This window comes from Molossus molossus, unplaced genomic scaffold, assembly GCF_014108415.1.
Source record: "Molossus molossus isolate mMolMol1 unplaced genomic scaffold, mMolMol1.p scaffold_m16_p_10, whole genome shotgun sequence".
In the NCBI taxonomy this organism is placed as follows: domain Eukaryota; kingdom Metazoa; phylum Chordata; class Mammalia; order Chiroptera; family Molossidae; genus Molossus; species Molossus molossus.
Window position 1 is genome coordinate 73,945,668 of NW_023425345.1, and position 21,108 is coordinate 73,966,775.

Sequence of the window (21,108 nt, forward strand, 5' to 3'; positions counted from 1 at the left end):
GAGCTCAGCGTTCACCCCTGCGGCCTCCGCTGCTCCTGTCTCTACACAGACAAGAAATCTGAGGCTTGAGGAGCCAGTGCCTGAAATCCTGTCTGGGCTTGACCTTGGCCCATCTCTGCAGCCATGCTGTGCGCACTGGACACACAGAGAGCCGGGGCTGTGGAGCCCGGGGTGGACCAGGACCAGAGGGGGATGTAGGAAGGGCTGACTCTGCCTCCAAAGGAGGAGACACAGTCCTGTAACCACCATGGGCAGAGTGCGATCCGCTGGCCGCCTGCCAGGGGCACCGAGGCACGTGGGGCTCAGATGGGGCGGGGGTGGGCTGGCTGAGGTCTCCCAGCTCTTCTGCTCTGAGTCCGTGCTGACCCTCCCCACAGCCCACACTTCTCCCGGGGACGACTCAGAATCTGGGCTCACTCTCCACAATGGTGGTTCTCCCCGAGCCATCATCATTGATCTGCTGGATGTTCCCAAAGTGGATGTCGCTGAAGAAGATGCGGTTGGGGGTGCCTGGGGAGGTGCCTGCTCGGTAGTCAAAGGCCAAAGCAATGACGTTTTTCATGTGCTTAGGGTCCTCGAAGGCCTGCACGGGTGCGTTGAGGTTGCGCTCATCCGACAGGTGGATGCTCTTGAGGATGGTGCGCTCCGAGTAGAGCAAGTAGCCGGCGTACTCGCGGCACGACGCCCCGTCTTCTGCCAGCATCCCGTGGGCACAGGCGCAGGCCCGCTGCCCACCGCCGCGGTACAGGCACAGCTGCTGGCACCCACCGTTGGCCACTGCACACACGTTGGTCCCTGCGGGGAGGGTGGGGGAAGGAGGAGGTTGTGGAGGGCAGGGCCTGCCTCAGGGGAAGACTCACTGCTGCCTCTATGGTCTCAGCTGAGGTGGAGACTCTGGCACCTGCCCAGCCTGTCTCCCCAGTTCAGACAGCCCCCTGGGCCAGCACCAGGCCAACCCTAGAGCTCCTCAGGCCCCGCTCACCACACCTGGGTCTCTGGGGTCACTGGGAAGCAGCCTTTTGCGTCTTTTCTCCCAGCGCCCCTCACTCCGGGTTCTCGGGGTGCACACTCACAGGCAGGGCCCCTGGCCTCACCTTTCTGCCGGTCCCGGTTGAAGACCTTGATGTCTTTGAGCTGGACGCCGATGCCCGTTCGCAGGGGCACAGAGTCGGTGGCGTTGTCTTTGCTCCCGCGCTTGATGGAGCCGTTGGCGTGAGTCCTGGGGGAAGGGAAGGGCCATGAGCAAGACACCCACTGGGGCCAGGAGGGAGGGAGCAGACAGCCGAGGAGCAGGCCGGGACGAAGGCCTCACCTGTCACTCCAGTAGATGAAATCCTCAAACACAGACACGGAGAACATGTCCATGTTGTTGCTGGACAGAACCACCTCGCGGTTCTCACCTGTCTCCAGGTCGATCCGCTCAATCTTGTCTGTCCGGGCATCGCACCAGTACAGCTTCCCATCCTACAAGCCAGAGGCACCCACCTCACCTCCGGGCCCTGTGCCCGGTCAGCCCCCGCCCCCATCCTACTCACTCCTGACTCTTGGCTTTGTCCTCCTTCTTCCATCTTCTCCCACTTCTGACCTGTGACTGCTGACCTCCAGGCTTCCCTCCCGTCCTCACTGAGTGACCCTCCCCCACCTCTCGGGGGTTGCAGGAGTCCTACTCTGGGTGGGGACTCGGCCAGAAGACCCCATGATTCTGTGTCCATATCTTCCCACCAAATGGGATGCTGTTACAGGGAGACCCACAGCGGGGCAGGGCATGGGATAAGGGGAGATTCCCGAGCGCACAGGGTCCATCCCTCGGCCCTGGGGCCAAGCCTGCGTCCAAACCTGATAGTCCACTGAGATGCCGTTGGGCCAGCTGATGCTAACATTAACCAGCACCACTCGCTCTGTGCCATCCAGCCGAGACCGCTCAATGCGTGGATACTGGCCCCACTCAGTCCAGAACAAGTACCTGTGGGACGGAGGCAGACAGGCAGCTCGGTCCCCAGAACACGGAGGAGAGACAGCCTGGTCAGTGTGGGCTGTGGCCGGAGCAACTGGGTCAGACCAGAGCCAGGAACAGGGACTGTCCAGCCTGTCCAGCTCCTCACCCCTTCTCTGGATGGACAGTGATGGCCCGGGGCTTGTCCAGGCCCTGGGAGATGACCACGTAGCGGAAAGAGCCATTGAGCCGGGCAACCTCGATGACATCAAAGCCCTGGTCCGTCCAGTAGATGTTGCCTGAAAAGGAGTAGGTGTCGCTTAGAGGCTGGGGTGGGAACACATGTACTCAGTCCTTCCCAGCCTCCAGACACCCCTGCTGCTCCCCCACCTGTTCCTGCCTGCCCCTTCTCCTTCTGAGACCCCACGTCCCCCATCCTCTGCCTCCCACGGAGCCCACACCCTGCCACGCCTCACCTGCGATCCAGTCCACAGCAATGCCCTCCACGCGGCCAATGCCATTGGTCACCACATCCTCGCGCCATGTCTGATCTCGTTTGGCCCGGCTGATGGTGCTGAGGCCCATGTCCACCCAGTAAATGGTGTCATTTTCTGGAGGTGGAGAAGCCAACATGGGGATGCCAAACAAGACAGGGCCAAGGTGGGGAGTCAAACTCATATGGGTCAGGATAGAGGTGAGTGGCTGCTGGGGGTGCTTGAAGGGGAGCTAGGGAGGGGTGGGGGAGCTGTGTGTAAGTGCTCCCCCTCCAGCTGAGGTCAGGCTGACACTGGACCCTCAGAGCACACCACCTCCAAAGGTCACACCCCGCTACCTCCTGCCATCAGACGGCTCACCAGCATGGAAGTCGATGCCCACAGCCAGGGAAGTCCCAGACACTGGGACCAGAGCGTCTGACTTGTCATTGGGATCCAGGGGGATTCCTCGGATTCCCTCATGCACAGAGTACAGGAGAAAAGAGCCCACACCTGAAACACAAGAACACAGGCATGAGCCTCACTGACACCCCTTTAAACGTGGCTTCTGTCACCTCAAACCTGTTCTCTGCATCCATTTTGATATTTTCCCCAGCTATCATGCTTGCCCCCTCCACACACACCCGAGCCTGGGCAGGAAGGTCAGCTCTCCTGGAGTCAGGAAAGGAACACCCTCGGTGGAACTACCTGCAAGACCTCTAGCCCCCCACTAGAGAGCAGCAGAGGCCCTGGTTTCTCTCCCTGTGCTCCGCCCTCGGCATGATCCTGCAGCCCCAAGCCCATTGTGGAGACTCTGGGAAGGTTCAGACAAAACAACCGCGCTGCATGACTCCCAGATTTAGATTTCCACCTTAGTTTCCTCTTCAGCGTCCCCTCTCTAACACCTGCAACTCAACATTCCCAACGCCTGTCTCCTGAGCCAGTTTCATTCTGGTTTCCCATTTCTTCTGAGACAATATTCATGTACCCCAAAATCCTCCCTTGCTACAGTGTGAACCCAAATGAATCCCCAAATGGGCCCTGGTTGCTCAGGCTCCACACACACACAAAAAAAGATTCATAGTTGAGTAAGTTGGGGGAAACTCCAAACACTAGAGTCTGCTCTTGAACACTTTTCAGTGTAGTCCTGGCCGGTTGGTTCAGTGGTTAGAGCGTTGGCCTGCGGACCAGGGAGTCCTGGGTTTGATTCCGGCCAAGGGCACGTACCTCGGTTGTGGTTCATCCCCAGTCTCGGTTGGGGTCATGCGGGCGGCAACCATGGATTCATCTCTCTCTCTCTCCCCCTCCCCCTTCCACTCTGATAAATGTAAAAATATCCTTGGGTGAGGATTAAAAAAAAAGAAAGAAAATTTTTCAGTGCAGCCCGGGCCAATTTGGCTCAGCAGTTAGAGCATTGGCCCGCGGACCAAGGAATCGCGGGTTTGATTCTGGTTAAAGGCACGTACCCTGGTTGCGGTTCAGTCCCTGGCCCTGGTTGTGCGGGAGGCAACCAGTCCCTGTGTCTCTTTTTCTCTCTTCCTCCCCCTCCCATTCTATCTGAAGACAAATGAAAAAATATCCTTGGGTGAGCATTAAAAAAAAATTTTTTTTTTTCCAGCGCAGTTGAGCATATTCAAGGCTCTGAGATGTTCTGCAGCAAAAAAATACCACTAAAGTTTGTTGAACCCAGTGTTGATTTCTGTAACATTTACCCACATCAAAGAGGGAGGTGCCCAGGAGTGCACTTTGGGACAAGTTGTCCTTGGGCACGGGCTCGTACGTAAATCAGTCACCAAGTTCGTGAGACATGTCTCTGACTTTCATCCCTTCTATTAGTCCCAGCTGAGGCCCCATCTCCTAACGCTGGGATTGCTCTAACAGCCTCCCAACTGGTCTAACTGCCTCAGTTTCTCCCACCCCCATTCAGCTGGCTCTATGCCACCAGGCTAATCTGCCCCAACCCACTTTCCGTGGCCCTGCCCTACCTCATAGCCTATCACCACGACTCCCTTGCACTCAGCCCACCACTCAGGCTTGGCACCTTAGGGCCCCTGCACACACTCTCCTGTCGCTCTGGACCCCTTGCCTTGCATCATATTGTCCCTTCTCCTTTGAGCCACAGTCAAATCCTACTTGTCATACAAAACCTAGCTCACAGCACACCTATTCCAGGAAGCTGGCTCTGGCACTGCCTTTTTCCTTTTTTTAATCCTCACCTGAGGACATGTTTATTGATTTTTAGAAAGAGAAGGGAAGGAGATACAGAGACAGAAACATCGATATGAGAGAGAAACATTGATCGGTTGCCTCCCATACACATCCCAACCGGGGACTGAACCTGCAACCTGGATATGTGTCCTGACAATGAATCAAACCTGCAACCTTTTTGGTGTGCAGGACAACAGGCCAACGCACTAAGCCACCCAACCAGGGCAGCACTGTCTTTTGACATCTGTTTCTCCAAAATCCTAAGTCAGAGCCATTTCATGGTCCAGCTTCCCGACATGTTAGCCTCTCTCTCTTTTTTTTTATCCTCACCTGAGGACATTTTCCCATTTTTTGTTCAGATAGAGTGGGAGGGAAGAGAGAGAGAGAGAGAGAGAGAGAGAGAGAGAGAAACATCGACGTGAAAGGGACACATCGAGTGGCTGCCACCCGCACGACCAACCAGGGCCGGGGACAAAATGCAACCGAGGTACATGCCCTTAGCGGGAACCGAACCCGGGTCTCTCTGGACTGCAGGCCAACACTCTAACTGCTGAGCCAAACCAGCCAGGGCATGTTAGGCCCTCTTGAGTAAGGCTGCAGACTATAGGGACAGAGACCTCTGTCCCCTGGCTCCCCCTGCAGCACTCAGCCCAGAGGGTCTTACTAAGCATCTAACTCAGAAGGCCCGTAACAACACGTGACAAATGCAGTCCCATTGCCGAGGTGAGGACAGGAAGGTGAGGCTGTAAAGTAGGACGGGTCAGGGTGGAGACGCGGGGGGGCAGGAGCACTGACCCTCACAGGCCTGCTGGCCACTCCGGAGGCTGTAACCAGCTGTGCACATGCAGGAGCGGGTGGACTCTGACGTGGGCAGGCAGAGCTGGGAGCAGTCCCCGTTGTTGACACTGCAGGGGTTGGTGACCTCGTGCCCTGGAGGAGGAGGTAGGAGGCACAGAAAGGGTTAGGAGCCCTCCTGGGGATCTCAGTGTCAGCCTCATGCTGCTCAGGGACAAGACGGTCACTGTCTTCACCCTGGACCCCGTGGGGATCATCACCCAACTCAGTGCTCAGGTCTTCTGCCCTTGGCCCAGTGTATACGGTGCCTCAGTGAGAATTAGAAAGGGGAACCCCTTTGGGTGGTGAGCGGAACCCACCCCATTTTCATTCCTATTCACTTGCTTGCCCAGGGCTTCCTGTAGCCCTGACCTCTCTGACCCCTCCGGCCTCCCCGCCCCTGGAGCCCGCCTCACCCAGCTGGATGCTCTCGTCATAGACCTTCATGTGCATCACGAGGGTGGTGCTGTTCCGCAGGACCACAGGTCCTGAGCCGTCTGCCTTGCTGCACGTGCCCATCTTCTCGGACGCCTGGTCTGCCCACCACAGCTTGTCCCCTGGGGCAGCAGGAGGGGAGGGTGCCTCAGGAAGCCTCTCCCACGGCTCTGCTAAGGCCTGTCAGGGCGGGCAGGCTGCCCCGGGCCAGCCCCGTCTCCCCAGCCAGTCCGGCTGGGCCTGCTCGACTCCTTTCCCCGACCCCACCCAGCGGCCCTCACCCATGATGGCCAGGGCCGTGGCCTTGCCCAGCTGGTTCCGCATGGTGTCAATGATCTCGAGGTCACTCCCGTCCAGATTGCAGCGGTTGATGGTGTGGTTCCCGGAGCTGATCCAGTAGAGTTTGCTTTCAGGGAAGTCAATAGCCAGGCCTAGGAGAGTGGGAGGGTCAGCGGAGGGCCCGGCACCGGGGCTGCTCACCTCCAGGGGATGTGCGGCTTTGTGGGGAAGGAGGTGAGGATAAACACTAAGCTGGGAGTTCGAGGGGACAGGGGGCAGCTAGGGAACCCTGAGAGCACGTCCTGGTCGAGGACCTAGGAAAGGCTTCGGGCAGGCAGGGCCAGCTCATACCCACAGGGCCCTTCTGGTCACTGAAGAGCAGGGTGCGGTTGCTGCCGTCCATGTTGGCCATGCTGATGTTGTCACCGTCGGTCCAGTAGAGCTTGCTGGGGGAGGGAGGGGTGCAAGGAGGGGCACTCAGAGTCTTCTTCTTCCCCTGCCCACACCTCACGCTCCCTAACCCAGGCCCTGGACCAACCCTCGAAGCGGGTGGACAACCAGGCCGTGGGGCTGCTCTAGGCCCTGCACCACTGCATTCTTGAAGGAGCCGTCCAGCCGGGCCACGTTAATCTGCTTCTTGTTGGTGTCGTAGCTGGTCCAGAACAGGTTCCGGGACACCCAGTCCACAGCCAGCCCATGGGCATTTGGCAAGTCTGGGGCACAGAGGGGAGGTGGTGGTTGGGGGTTTGCAGGGCAGAGGTTGGGAGGTGCAGGGCAGCCTGGTTTCTGTGGGGAACAGGGATCAGGAAACCAGGCTGAAGTACTTCAAGGGACCCAGGGGGACAGGGAATGGGCACTGAGGACCAGGGTGGGGAGCAAGGTCTGGGTGGAGTCGCCTGTGCCCACGGGTGTTGGCAGGGTTCAGAGAACCTGCAGAGACGACCGTCTCCACGCCTGTGCCATTGATGAAGGCCCTCTTGATGGCCTGTGTTCGCACGTCGGACCAGTAAACACGCTGCTCCCGGGCGTCATAGTCCAGCACCGTGACGTTGTCGATGTCGGGCACCGTGAAGGAGATGATGTAGTTGTAGTAGGGGGCGTCCAGGTCCACTCCCCGGATCTCCATCTGGCGTGCATACAGCAGGAACTTCTTAAACTCTGTGGGGGCATGGGGTAGGTCAGAGGGCAGCCTCCTGCCTCCACGCTTCCCACCCGCCAGATTAGGGTCCCTCCTCCTTTTCATTCCCTCTGTCTGCTGCTGGTCCTTAGCTATCAAGGAGATGCGCTTCCACTGGGTGTGACCTCCCTGCTGCAGGCCCAGCCTCATCCTCCCGAGACTGTCACCCTGGAGCCCCCATTAAGCCCCTCCCAACTGCACTGTCTACCTTCGGTGACAACAGGGAGCCACCTGGGCGCTGTCACCGCCCCCTGCAGCCTCGGCTCACCGCTGCGCTGCAGGAGGGCTCCTACCGTAGCAGGTGGTGTTGTCCTTGTGCAGCTTCATGAGGTGGGGACAGGCACAGGAGACTGTCCGGTTGTAGTTGATAAGACACAGGTGGGAGCAGGGGCCACGGCCCCCATTGGCCTCACAGGGGTTGGGAGCTAGGTGGGGGTAGAGGAGAAGCAAGGCCACCCCGTGACTTGCTGGCCCTCCATGGCCTTTCTCCCCTGCAGCACGCCTCCCTCTTCACCCCTCTCCTCCTCCCCGCTTCAGCACTGCCTGCTGCCAGCCCTTCTGTCAGCGGGCTCCACCCAGCACCCCTTCCTGTCCCCACGGGCCCTTACCCATGGGCTGCCGGGAGGGGTGGTACACCTGCAGGTCGAAAGGCTGGGTGTTGGTCCTCTGCACCACGGTGACATTGTGGCCGGTCCACTTGTTGGCCTTGGCCAGCGTGTTTGTTCGCCAGTCCGTCCAGTACACCTCCCCCCCATACAGTGTCACTGCAAACGGGTGCGACAGGAACTCGTGTCCCCGAAGCACCTCCATGTGGCCGGAGCCGTCGTAACAGGCTGAGTAGATGGCATCTGACCTGAGAGCGTGGCCAGGACAGAGTGAGGGTGCTGGCTGGGGATGCAGCCTCAGGGCACCCTGCCCAGGGCGCCCCTCCCAGGCCCTGGCACACAGCCCCCACCTCAGCACACTGGGGCATCCCTCCTCCCAACCCTGCTCGGCAGAGAAGGCAGACAGAGACCAAGCATCAGGGACACATGGTCTAGGGCCCACACCCCCGTCACTTCTCCTCGGGTGGCTGTCAGCACACCGGGCTTTGGTGCAGGTTAGAAAAAGGCACCCCTCTGCAGAGAACAATTAGAGAAAGTTCCCCTTCCCCTGGGCAGACAGAGCGCCCAGCAGCGTGCACAGATCTGTGAGGACAGGAGGTTGTATTTCAGCCCTCAGCCAGGCACTCGGAGCAGGGTGACATCTCACCTCCACCTTCTAGCTGCACCTGCCCCCTGGCCCAGCTTCTCCCCTCACTGAGGTCCTCCTGCTGGGCCCAGCCCTTGGCTGCCCTGGTTCTGGATCTAAACCCCCAGGCCTTCCTACCACCCTCCTTACTGTCAAGTCCTAGGACCCTGGCCCACCCTAGCCCTGGAGGAGAGGGGGAGATGGAGGCCTCCCAGGGGTGCTGGAGGGCACCGACCTGGCATCGATCCAGAGGATACGCTTCTCCAGGTAGTCCACGGTGAGCCCGTTGGGCCAGCCACCTGAGCCTGTCTCCCGGTGGATGGTGCGGCGCCCAGCCCCACTCATGGAGGCTGCCTCAATTCGGGGCAGGCTGGCATCCCAGTCAGTCCAAAACAGGATCCTGGAGAGTGGGGAGGGGGTCAGGAGGGACAAGGCCAGGGGCCTGGGGAAGGGGCTGTGGTAGGATCTTAGGTAAAGGGCCAAGAGGGTTGAGCAGCATTAAGGAGACGGGTGTCTCTGGCTAGGCTGAATGAAGCTTTGGGGGGACCATGGAACCAGAACAGGGCTAGGCAGGGTCCTCACCCATCCCGGGGATCAAGCGCAATCGCCCTTGGGTGCTCAATGTCACCAGCCAGCAAGGTGGTCCGAAGGGTTCCATCCAGCTTGGCCACCTCAATCTGGTCCAGGTTACTCTCGACCCAGTAAATGTTGCCTGCAATCCAGTCTACAGCCAGCCCCTCAGGTGTGGCCAGGCCGTACTGAATCACCACCTCGAAACTGGTTAGGGCTGGAGAAGAGAGAGTCGTGGGAAGTTAGAGTCCCATGGGGCAGGCTGGACCGAACTCGAGACATCTTAGGAACATCCCATGACCCACCCTCAACCCTCACACCTCTGATGGGCCCCATATTCAACTGGGGTTCCCAGACCCCCAACTCTCATCTAGGCTCCCACCCCACCAGGAGGTTGAGCAGGAGAGAAGGCTAACCCATGGGAGGAGGTCAGAGCAGAAGGTGGAGGCTTGGGAGACAGCACTTTTTAGAAGTCACCCCCCAGACTGCCTTGCAGATTTTCCCATGGAAGCACAAATCTATGTGGACCTCATTCTTTTAGAAACTTGCTTAGTGTGAACATGATCCCAGTCTACTTAGCCATCCCCTTGTTGATGGACATTTGAGGTGGTTCTAATTTTTCTCTACTACAAACTTCTGTAGTAAGATGTGCTTCTTTCAAGTCTTTGCTCAGACGTCACCTTCTGAGGGGCCTTCTCTGACAATCCAATTTAAAATGTCTACGCCCCTTGCCTCCTTTTTTTGGTCCACAGTGATCCCCAATTCTGTCACATTGAACAGTGTGACACCTCTGTTCATTGACTGTTTACGGCTGATGTTCCCACTGACATGGAAGTAAGCTCCATGAGGGCAGACGTTTTGGCCCATTTTGATCACTGCTGCCTCCCAGGGTGTGGCAGGAAATCAAAATGTGTGTTGACCGAATGTGATAGGTCAGGCCACCTTGGGACAGAGGCAGAGTTCAGGTACCCCAACCCCTAAATGATGTTTTTACTTTCAAGCCTGTAATTCTAGGATTTGGGGAACCAAGCTCCAGGCCTTTTCAAAGAAAGGCTGATCATTTTGTTAATTATCAGGCTGTAACTCTTCTGACAGTAATTATGGGTGTCAGGCACTGAGACCCATGGTAAAATCTAACCCAATTAACACGAGTGTGGGGCATGGGGGTGCTAAGGGCCTCTGCTTCGGGAGTAACACCCAAGTGTCCCGTCTGTGAGCACTTCACCCCAGTCAGTCCCGGTCACCTCCATTGTCCAGCAGCTTCCCGCGGTAGATCTTATCCTCCACCACGTCGGTCCAGTAGAGGGCGCTCTGGCTGAGGTGGAAGTCCAGGGCGATGGTGTTTCGCAAGCCAGGCACCAGGACGCTGTAGTCCCCTTTGTGAAGGTCAATGCGCCGGATCTCATGGCGGTTGGAGAAGATGATGAACGGCTTGAAGGGGTCTGAGGAGGGTTGCAGTAGGGGTTAGCAAGGGGCTGGCTGCCTCTGGGCACCCCTGTCCAGGGTGTGGATGAAAAGGGCCCACATACTAAACTTGAGAAGCTCAGGAGAGGCCTGCATGGTGGGCCCGACAAACTCAGAGACCGAAAATAACCGCACAGGATGGTCTGAACATAAAAATTCCTGAGTAAAACTGAGTCATAGCAGGTAGTCATTCCCAGGCTTGTAGCTTCCTTGACAAAGGTCAATCTTTACCTCAAGTGAGCCTGTCTATTGTCTTTTTGCATCTAAGGTAAACATACTTTTAAAATGTCAGAGTGATCTTCTTTTCCAGACCCCTTAGGGCACGTGCGCACCAGGCAGACACCACAGAACCCCCCACTGTCGTTGTGCTCCCAGGATGCCACCTCTTTGTGCTGTAAACTTTAGGTATTAACTGTCCTGTACCCACCAACGTAAAGACGTATGGCCTGGCCTCTCCATTTTACTTCTTATCTAATCCCAGAGATGTCCCTGCTTTTTCGCCCCCGCCCCTTAATCTACCCAGTGGACTTCATGTAGCCCTCCTCACGCCTCTGCCTTTGATTCTCATGTATAAAATATGCTGCAGAACTGCCATTCTCCGGAGCATTTTCTCAATCCATTGAGGTTTTGCTTCACAACAACTGTCATCAATTGGATTCAAGTAAACTCAAAAAATTATCTGCAGGTTTGGATGTTTCTTCTGTCTATAAGGGGCAGGCAGGGTCTCTGTTGGCTCTGGAGCTGGGCCTGGATGGAAACCTTAGCCTTTGGCATTCAGCCGCCCAAGCCCAGCTGACCACAGCGCAGGGGCCTGCCTCGGCCTGCCTGAGCCCGGCCACCTGCCACCCTCCCTGCGTTTTACCCAGGCTGCGGCAGCTCTCGCCGTCTGGCTCCAGCACCCATCCCTCGTAGCAGGAGCACTTCACGCTGAACTTGTTCTGGTCGCACTTCTGGCTGCACTTGAGGTGCTTGGCGCAGTAGCTCTGGATCTGACAGGTGTGGTTGTCAGGCCCCAGCTCCATGCCCAGAGGGCACGAACACACAATGCCTTCCCCAGGGGCCACGGAGCAGTTGTGGCTGCAGCCTCCATTATTCAGAGAGCACTGGTCTGGGGGTAGGGATGTGGGACGGGATCAGGATCAGGATCCCAGGGAAGACCATGGCCCTGCTGGGCCCCAAGTCCGGGGCGGTCCAGACAGAGCCCTGGCGCCCTGCCCATGGCACCTTCTTTTCCATTCCTGGCCAACCTTCTGTCCCACGACTTCCCAGGCTTTCTCAGGACCAGGGTTGGGACCCCAGCACCCACCATCGGGACTACCCCTCCCCTTCCCCTTCCCACATCATGACTGCATCTCTCTGGGAGGGTTAGAAATCCCTTCCCTTTTCCTGTATCTCCTGATTTGGGGTGAGGTGCAATGTGGGGTGTCCCACGTGGGTCCTGGCACACCCTGGGATCTGCCAGCCCTGACGGAGGACCCCATCGGCGGTTCTCAGGGCCTGTCCCAACCCGCCTTATCTCCCACGCCTCTCCCTTCAGGAACCCGACGCTCTGCCTGGCTCAGGAGATAAGACTGCCCTGCTCCGCTCCTCATCCCCGTGTCACACCATGTGGCCCCCTCTGACCCCCGTTTCTTTTGATCTTGAATGCACACCCTTCTCCCCTCACGTCCTCATTCACTCTGAAAGACTGCCCATCTTTGAGAAAGCAATTAAATCCCCATCTCCTCTGGAAAGCCTGCCCCGACCACCTCAACACGCAGCCTGGAGCCTTCATCTCGGACGCCAGCTCTGCCCTGCTCCGCAGTGTGGGTGAGGGGTCTGTGCCGCAGCGAGGGCTACGCTACTCTCTCTCCACTGCACTTAGGAGCTGTGTGACCTTGGACCAGTTAGCTAACTGCTCTGTATCTCAGTTCTCTCCTCCGTAAGACGGGAACGATAATAGTATCTGCCTCACAGGGCTGCTTTATGGATTAAATATTACAATAGTGCGATGTGCTTAGCACAGCCCCTCGCTAGGGTGAGTTGTAAATCAACGGGGGTTGTCGGTAACTGCTCTGGGTACTTCTCGTCCAGCAGCCAGAACGGCCCTTTCCTGTCTCAGACCTCTCTTCACAGAGCCTGTCCTGTTCTCCTCGCCTGGCCCCGGCCCAGATCCTCAGCAGCCACCCTCCCCACTGCTCTCCTGGGGCCTCTCCCAGGCCTGGGCCTCACCGCAGAGTTCTCCCTCATCGGAGCCGTCTCCACAGTCGTCATTGCCATCACACAGCTTGTCAGGGGGCAGGCAGACCGAGGTGTTGTTGGCACAGGGGTGCGAGGGTGGCCTGCAGGCCAGGGACTCACAGTTCTCCTCATCCGAGTTATCCTCACAGTCACTGTCGCCATCACATACCCATGCTTTGCTGATGCACCGAGCTGCGGGGTGAAAACAGTGAGGGGCCAGGCCTGGGCAGCAGGGCTCCCTACGTCCTCCCCAGACTCGGCTGACTTCTATAGTAGGGTCACGACTGCACTGCCTTAAGGTCCACTAGGAACCTTGAGGTTTCTCCGTGAAACTCACACAGGGAGCGAAGAAGGCAGGACTCTACGGGAGGTGTTGAAGCTCAACTCTGGTTTGGGTTTTGGTTCCCAGGGCCTTGGTGCAGGCCCAGGCCCCTGTATGTCTCCCCATGCATCAGGCACTAGCTTCTCCTGGGCAGGCTTTTGCCTCAGTGTCCCCGCCCCCACCCCGCACAGTACTGTGCTATCTCTGCTCTCAGTACGCTTTTCTCCTGTCCACGCTGCCCCATTCCAAGCTCCGTGCAATACTTCTTTTTACCCGAGTCCTTGCAGCCAAACTTGACGTTGGGGTCACAGACGTGAGTCACTCCCTCGCAGCTCTTCTCGTCACTGGAGTCCATGCAGTCAGTGTCTCCGTCGCAGCGCCACCGCAGGGGGATGCACAGACCATCCAGTCGGCACTGGAACTCATCACTGTGGCAGCCACCGGGAGGCCTTGTGGCTGCAGGGGGACAGGTGGAGGGCAGGGGCTTCAGGTCTGCCATTCCCATCTCTGCCTTCCCATCCCCATGATGCTATGCTCAGCCCGAGGCTATGAACAGAGACAGGGACCAAGAGCTCTCTAAGCACTGCTGACACCCCTTGGAAGCACTAACTGAGAATCAGGGATGGTATACCCTTCAAACCCCAAAGATCATCTCATTTAACCTCCCTATTTTACACGCAACAGCGTGCTTGGATAAGCAATTTGCTAGGCCAGAGCTCAAATGCTGCCCCCCTTAGCCTAGCCTCTGTTTCACTCATTCACTCCACTGATGCTTATTGATCGCCTACTGTGTGTCAGGCACTGTGTCAGGTACCCGGATGAGCAAGACAAAGTCCTCACCCTCATGAGGTTGAAGTTCTAGTGGGGAAGACAGACAGTAAGAATGTGACATAGAAATTCAGAATGGAATTGCAGGGAGTGATCAAAGCCATGGACACAAAGCCGGGCTGAGGCTAGAGAGAGATGAAAATGCCTCTGAGCAGGAGACATTTGAGCAGAGGCCTGAATAGCGGGAATCATGAGAACACCTGGAGGGAGGAGTATTCCAGGCAGAGGGAAGAGCTAGCGCCCGGTCCGGGACAGGACTCAGCAGGGCGTACTGGGAAAGTACCCAGGGCACATCTGAAGCTGCACAGCCCGAGCAGAGTGAGGGGGACGAGTGGCAGGAACATAGGTCAGAGGTGGGGGGAGCCCTGCAGGCCATGGAGCAACATTTGGTACTGATTCTAAGTATGCAGGGAACCAGTGCAGGCTTGAGGGCAGGGCTGGGCATCACGTGGCTCGGGTCGAGCGGGATCACTCTGGCAGCCATGCTGAGATCTGACTCAGGCCAGGGAAGGAGCAGGAACAGGTGACTGGCCTGACATTCACAGTGTTGCTGCGGCCCCGCCATCAACATGGCCGGTGCTATCATCTTGTGCCTGGACTTGAGCAGCAGGCTGCAAGCTGATTTTCCTTCCTCGGGGCCCCTGAACCAATTTCTGATCTAACCCCCTTCCAGGACTGTCTTCCTAAAGACCTCCTACCTCACATCACCTTCCAGCTTCGAAATCCTTTGAAGGTCCCTGGTGCCTGACTTTCACCACTGTAATCAGGCCCCTTCGAAACAGCTTCACTCCTTGCTGACCCCTCCAGTCTGAGGGGACCCCGTGGGAGTGCTCAGTTTCACCCTCTAAGCCTTACTGCTGGGTTCTCCAGGCCACCCCACCCCTGCCCTGCAGACCCTCCAGCTTGTCCATTTACCCACAGTCTAATCCCTCATCGGGGCCCAGTTCAAATGCCACCCTGAATGTCCCAGACCATTTCAGCTCACACATCATAGTTACCAACTGCTACCAACCATGAGATCTGTTCCCATGCGCCAGGCCTCCACCCCCCTCCTCTCACTTCGTAGAGGAGGAAGCTGAGGTGTAGAGGAAGCAACTTGCCCAAGTTCCCCCAGCTGGTAAGTGAGGCGTTTCCCACCAGGCCACACACAGGCCTCCAGGGACTCTTCTCAGAATCCGACCTGTTCTCCTCACCCGACCTTTGCCAGAGATGGCCTTGGAAACTCAGCCACTGTCTCCTGGGCCTGGTGACGCTCCCCACCCTCCCTCTCAGTGCTGGGCCACAGTGATGCTCGGTGCCCGCCCTGTGCACCCAACGCAACCAGGCAGGAGTTGCAAGCTGGTGGCCCAGGGGTCAGATGAGGCCTTTGGAAACATTTTGCCTGTAGTGTTTTTAAAACTTTCGAAACCAATTGCCAGTTGTTATTGTGGTTTGATTTGTGTTCCCTGAAAAAGATGCCGAAGTCCTAACTCACAGTACCTGTGAATGTGACCTTATTTGGAAATAGGTCTTTGCAGATGATCAATTTAAGATGAAGTCATTAGTGTGGGCCCTAATCCAATATGACTGTGTCCTTACATAAAGAGGAAATGTGGGCACAGAGACGGGGGAACACCACGTGAAGGTGAAGGCACGGATCGGGGTGCAGCGTGTACAAACCAAGGAATGCCAGAGATGCCAGCGAGCACCGGAAGCCAGGAGAGAGCCCTGCAATAGCTTTTCCCTCCCAGCCCTCAGAAGGAACCGGCCCTGCCGACATTTGGGTCTTGAACTTGTAGCCTCCAGAACTGTGAGACAATAATTTCTACTGTGGAAGCCACTCAGTTTGTGATACCTCGTTGTGGCAGCTCTAGGGCACTAATATATGTATTTTAAAATGGGTAGGTTTCACATAAAAATCTGCACTTCTGACTCCTCTTGAAGCCAGGGTAATCCTGGGTCTGCATTCTTCCAGGGTAACAATCAGCCAGAGCTGAGAAACCAGTGTCCCTTCCAGTAAACTCAGCTCCTCTGCCCCGGCTGGGTCCTGGAGGCCTGGGCACTGGGGACCCTCAGAGAGCCAACCCCTCTCCTTTGGTCCCCACTGCACCCCTATGCCTCTCAGCATCCTCTTTCCAAGCTGCCAGGTCCCAAATATAAGCATGTGCTGAGTGTTTTTGGTGCATGATCTCACTGAGACCCCCACACCAACACTGTGATGTTGGTGCGATTCCTATCCCCACTTTGCAGATGAAACGCAGAGGCCATCGAGATGCAGTAACTTGCTCAAGGCCACCCAGATAGTAAGTAGCAGAGCTGGAGCTCAAACCCAAGGCCACCCAGCTGCAAAGCCTGCGATCTTAACGGTGTGTGACACGGAGTTGTCGGCACAGCACTGGGACCTCCTGCAGGGTAAGAGCCATGTCTGGGTTATCTCTGGCTCCCAGATGGCGGGGACATGCAGTGGGGAGGACAGATGGATAGGTGGACAGTGTCGCCCAGCCCTGCCGGCCCTGGGGCCTACCCTGATTGGTGCAGTTGGCGTGCGTCTCATCGCTGTAGTCCCCGCAGTCGTTGTCCCCATCGCAGGTCCAGTGCTCTGGGATGCAGCGCCCACTGTTGCACTTGAACTGGGTGCTGGAGCACGAGTGGCTGCAGCCGGCCTCGTCACTGTTGTCCCCACAGTCGTTGTCTGGGGGGAGGCAAGAAGGGAGAGGCAAGGGGCGGGTCAGCAAGCAGCCTTCTCTGTGACCCCAGCTTGGGGCCCCCACTCCCACCTCCCGATTTCCATCCCCTGCCCACCCCAACCCCTCCGCCCCCCACTGAGAAAAAAACAAACAGAAAAGACACAGAAACTGCATAGACTGCAGCATGCACCATGGCCCGTGGGGGAGGGGCGGGCGGGCTCCAGGAGAGCCCTTCCCTGAGTCCCAGGAGGCTGGGGGAGGGGCACGGGACTTGTCCCTTTCCTTCGGTCAGGGTGTGGGAACAGGGGTCGGTCTGCTTTTGGGGAAAGGCAGGGATTTCCCTGGTTTTAGTGGAAGAGAGATGAGAGGAGTGTGGGTGAGGCCTCTCTGGTGGGGAGGGAAGGGCTTACTCAGGTCCCGCCCCAAACTGGGGCGTTGCTGGGCGCCCTGTGCTGCGCACCGGCCCACAAGGGCACTGCCCACCGCTGGGGAGGGTCACCTCAGGGAGACTCAGTGGGTGTCTCAGGTTACTGGACTTCCCTCCACGCTTTCAGGACACTCGGGGAGACTGGGGTTTGCTCTTCCCTTCGGTCGTGCTCCGCCTCTTTCCCACTGGATGTGCTTCTCTAACTCTCTCCTCTCCCGGGTTGGGTCTCCTTGTGCCCTCCTCTCTGCCATCTCCTCTCCTCTCGGAGGTTCCCTCTGCCTGCTCTGCCTCTTTCCTCCCGCTGTCTGCTCTCTCCTTTGCTGCCTCCTCTCTAGCTTTTCCTTCACATCCTAGGAGCTGTGGGAGGGGAGCTGCTGGGGTCCTGAGAGGTGGCCAGCGGCCAGCGGGGCTCTGGGTGATGGTGCATGTGCTTCTAGGCACTGACCGGCAGGCTCGGGACAGGTCTTTTCGTCAGAGCCGTCCCCACAATCCTTCTCTGAAACACAGAAACCGCCAGGGCAGCCATTGGCACACGAGACACGGCAGAGCTGAGGGCGGCGTGGCGCCGACCCAGTCCACCCTCACACGGCCAGGGCTGGAGCCACTGGTGAGCACGGCACACCACAGACACAACCAGAGCCCCCAGACGGCACACACACGACGGTCCACCGGCCCATGCTCAGGGCTGACATCACCTGGTCCACGGCTGACCGCCAGGTGGGCTCCTGAGCCTAGAGCAGGAGCCTGGAGGGTGCACCAGGACTTCAGGAGGTGGGGTTTGCCAGGAGAAGGGGGTGGGGCACTGGGCTCTCGTTCTCTGTCCCTCCAGCCCCCTCCTCCCAGCCCTTCTTGCTTCTCTCTCCCCAGCCCCCCAGCCTCTGCCAAAGGACAGGCGGCTCAGACCTGCCTGGGGAGGAATGGTGTAGATAGGTCATGGGCAGGGTCCCCCTCAATCCATCTGGGTCCCCCCACAGCATTCTGGCTCATCCTCCTTTCTCCCAGACAACCCAGTGGGGCTCCAGGGACCTGGAGGGAGGCTCTGGCTTGATTCTAAAACCCCTGGGGTCTGGCTGAGGCTTCTAGCTTTCCTGGGACCCAGGGCGAGGGAAGGGAGCTATGCTCTCACCGTTGTCACATCGCCAGTTGATGTTGATACATCTGCCGTTGTTGCAGGTAAACTGAGTCAGGGGGAAGCAGGTGGGATAGGCTGTCAGGGAGAAAGTGTGGTTGTTGAGTAGGGCCCTCAAGATACACAGCATCAGAGCCCAGAGCAGGGAGGTGCAGGGTGCCTCTTGTACCCAGCAGCCTCAGTGCAGCCAGACAGGGCAGAGAAGGCTGAGCTGCAGTGCCTCAGCCTGCAATGCTGCCCGTTCATCCCTACCTCTCCGAGCATCCTCTTTTTTTATTTATCCTCATCGAGGACATTTTTCCATTTTTTGCTCAGATAGAGTGGGAGGAAGAGAAAGGAAGAGAGAGAGAGAAAGAGAAACATCAACCTGAAAGGGACATATCGAGTGGCTGCCTCCCGCACGACCCAACCAGGGCTGGGGACAAACTGTAACCGAGGTACACGCCCTTAGCGGGACCGAACCGCAGGACGACGCTCTAACCGCTCAGCCAAACCGGCCAGGGCCTGAGCATCCTCTTTTATTTTATTTTTTATTTTTTTATCCTCACCCGAGGACATTTTCCCATTTTTTGTTCAGGTAGAGTGGGAGGGAGAGAGAGGAACAGAGAGAGAGAGAGAAACATTGATGTGAAAGGAACACATCGAGTGGCTGCCACCCGCACAACCGACCAGGGCCGAGGACAAACTGCAACCGAGGTACGCGCCCTTAGCAGGAACTGAACCCGGGTCTCTCAGGACCGCAGGCCAACGCTCCAACAGCTGAGCCAAACCGGCCAGGGCATGAGCATCCTCTTTTAAAGCTGGCAGTTACCACACAAGGGCCCTGTGCTGAGTGTTTTTCATGCATGGTCTCACTGAACCCCCATACCAACACTATGACATGGGTGCTATTATAATCCCCACTTTGCAGATGAAACACACAGAGGCCACAGAGATTAAGTAACTTGCTCAAGACCACACAGTACTAACTTGCAGGGTCATTCTAGCCTCCCCCGCCCCAGGATGTTCTCATGGGTGACCTCCTTTGTGCCAGCCTGGCCTTCCTGTTGTTCCTCTTACCACAGGAGGCTGACTCATCAGAGCGGTCCCCGCAGTCATCGTCCAGATCACATGTCCAGGAGATGGGAATGCAGCGGCCACTGGCACAGGAGAACTGGTTGGGTGGGCAGGTACGAGCTGAGGACAGGAATAGGTGTGAGTGCTCATAGTCCCATCTCCCCTTCCTAAGTTTCCTTTCCTTTCGTATTCTCTGTGGAGTAGGAAGTCTTCCCAAGCGTTTCAAAGCTGTTTCTCTCGGAGACTTTCAAAACCACCTCTGTGGTCTCAGTGGCTGCATCACCTCCTCTCGTACTTCTCGTGGTATCCTCCCCGGAGAAGATGTACCCTGCCTCTTCTCTCCCACCTAGAGCTGTGCTCTGCCCCCTGCAGGTTCAGTCCTCCCAGCCAACCTTGTCCTTCAGAAGGGGACGGCACCCCTCTCCGGCTTGGGGCTCCACTCTCTCCATCCCAACGCCTTGCGCTCTTTTCTTTCCCCTGAGGGCCCTCTGTCTGCCCACACCTGGCTGTCTGCGACCCTGACTGAGGGGTGCCCAGTGTGGTCCCCCCCTTCCACACCTGAACAAGTGGCATTGGACTCGTCTTCACTGTTGCCACAGTCGTTGTCCCCATCACAGAGCCAGCGATTGGGGATGCACCGATTGTTCTCGCACTTGAAGCGGTCTGAGGGGCAGGTGTGCTGATCTGGGGAGGGAACAAGTCAGAGGCCGTTGAGAGGGTGGGATCTTGCTCTTCCAGCAGCCCTGCAGGCCCACCGCCCAACAGAGGGGTGGGTGACTCACGGCAGAGGGCCGGGGCCTCGTCGCTGTTGTCCAGGCAGTCGTTGTCTCCGTCACACTTCCAGCGCTCCTGGATGCAGCGGCTGTTGGCACAGGCGAACTCGCCCGGCTGGCACTGGGGTGGAGGCACGTAGGATGGGTTCGCTGTGGGCACCACAGGGGTGTGAGAGGGGATGTCAGACCCAGACCACAGATCAGGTGCTAACCCCCCTGTACTTTGCTTGTTTTATTATTTAAAAATAACACCCAGTCCGTAATTTTACCCAGTGCATAACTTCTTCGTGAACAAAGGATCTGGATGAAAACTGCAACTCTGTCTCCAGCCACAGGGTGATGTTGACTCTAACGTGCCCCATACTTCAGCTTCCATGACAGCACAGAGCCTCCCCCACTTCCGTGCCCACTGAACAGACCACTCACCCTCCCTGCCATCTCCACAGACGGCTCTTTGGAAGGTGTTTCTGGGACACCAGGGCCCTGCCCTGGTTCCTGGACTCTTCCTTCAGATGCGGCCCTTCGCCAGCAGGAGTGAAAACAGGCCCAGAACTCTGCAGGCCCAGGCCCCTGGCCCCCAGCACTCACACCACTATCTGCCTTGGACCATTAGAAATAAAGTCACTGCGTCCTTTGTGTTCGCATCAGTAACCTCGAGAAGCCCAGGACTCCCATGTCAGACCCTGTCCCGGACCTTACAGCCCTGCGTCCCCCTTCTGACCCATCCCTCATCCCCGCTCTACCCCTGAAACCTCCCATGGGCCCTGTGGGTGGCTATATTCTCTCCCACAGCCCACGGACCATCGGGCCTGCAGGTGTCTGCCTTCCTTCTCCCTACTGCTTTCCGACTGTTCTCCCTCTGTCCTGTGCAACATCCGAGTTGACTTTCATGTTACCTGATCATCCCAACCCCTACTTCGACACCCCCCCCCCCCCCCGGCCACTCCCTGTCATCCTTAAGGGTTTTGAGATCCTGGCTCAGAGTTACTTCCTCCAAAATCACTCTGCTTTATTTATTTATCCTCACCTGAGGACATTTTCCCCATTTTTTGTTCAGATAGAGTGGGAGGGAGAGAGAGGGAGA

General features: G+C 57.6%; 1 protein-coding gene across 1 annotated transcript in view; it reads right to left on the reverse strand.

The window, feature by feature from the left end:
* The window catches only part of LRP1 (LDL receptor related protein 1), an 80,201-nt gene that overhangs the window by 23,498 nt on the left and 35,595 nt on the right, over positions 1-21,108 (reverse strand). Inside the window, exons 16-41 of the mRNA XM_036250686.1 lie at positions 20,034-20,174; positions 19,810-19,935; positions 19,255-19,371; positions 18,193-18,273; positions 16,477-16,644; positions 13,419-13,601; positions 12,815-13,015; positions 11,466-11,711; positions 10,384-10,581; positions 9,152-9,356; positions 8,805-8,969; positions 7,948-8,192; positions 7,633-7,764; positions 7,093-7,320; positions 6,701-6,875; positions 6,514-6,608; positions 6,165-6,314; positions 5,865-6,005; positions 5,410-5,544; positions 2,788-2,919; positions 2,410-2,544; positions 2,103-2,232; positions 1,837-1,963; positions 1,313-1,464; positions 1,095-1,219; positions 418-795 (exon numbers count right to left, since the gene is read on the reverse strand). Coding sequence (XP_036106579.1) covers positions 418-795; positions 1,095-1,219; positions 1,313-1,464; positions 1,837-1,963; positions 2,103-2,232; positions 2,410-2,544; positions 2,788-2,919; positions 5,410-5,544; positions 5,865-6,005; positions 6,165-6,314; positions 6,514-6,608; positions 6,701-6,875; positions 7,093-7,320; positions 7,633-7,764; positions 7,948-8,192; positions 8,805-8,969; positions 9,152-9,356; positions 10,384-10,581; positions 11,466-11,711; positions 12,815-13,015; positions 13,419-13,601; positions 16,477-16,644; positions 18,193-18,273; positions 19,255-19,371; positions 19,810-19,935; positions 20,034-20,174 — 4,311 coding nt within the window. The remainder of the gene's footprint in view (positions 1-417; positions 796-1,094; positions 1,220-1,312; positions 1,465-1,836; positions 1,964-2,102; positions 2,233-2,409; positions 2,545-2,787; positions 2,920-5,409; positions 5,545-5,864; positions 6,006-6,164; positions 6,315-6,513; positions 6,609-6,700; positions 6,876-7,092; positions 7,321-7,632; positions 7,765-7,947; positions 8,193-8,804; positions 8,970-9,151; positions 9,357-10,383; positions 10,582-11,465; positions 11,712-12,814; positions 13,016-13,418; positions 13,602-16,476; positions 16,645-18,192; positions 18,274-19,254; positions 19,372-19,809; positions 19,936-20,033; positions 20,175-21,108) is intronic.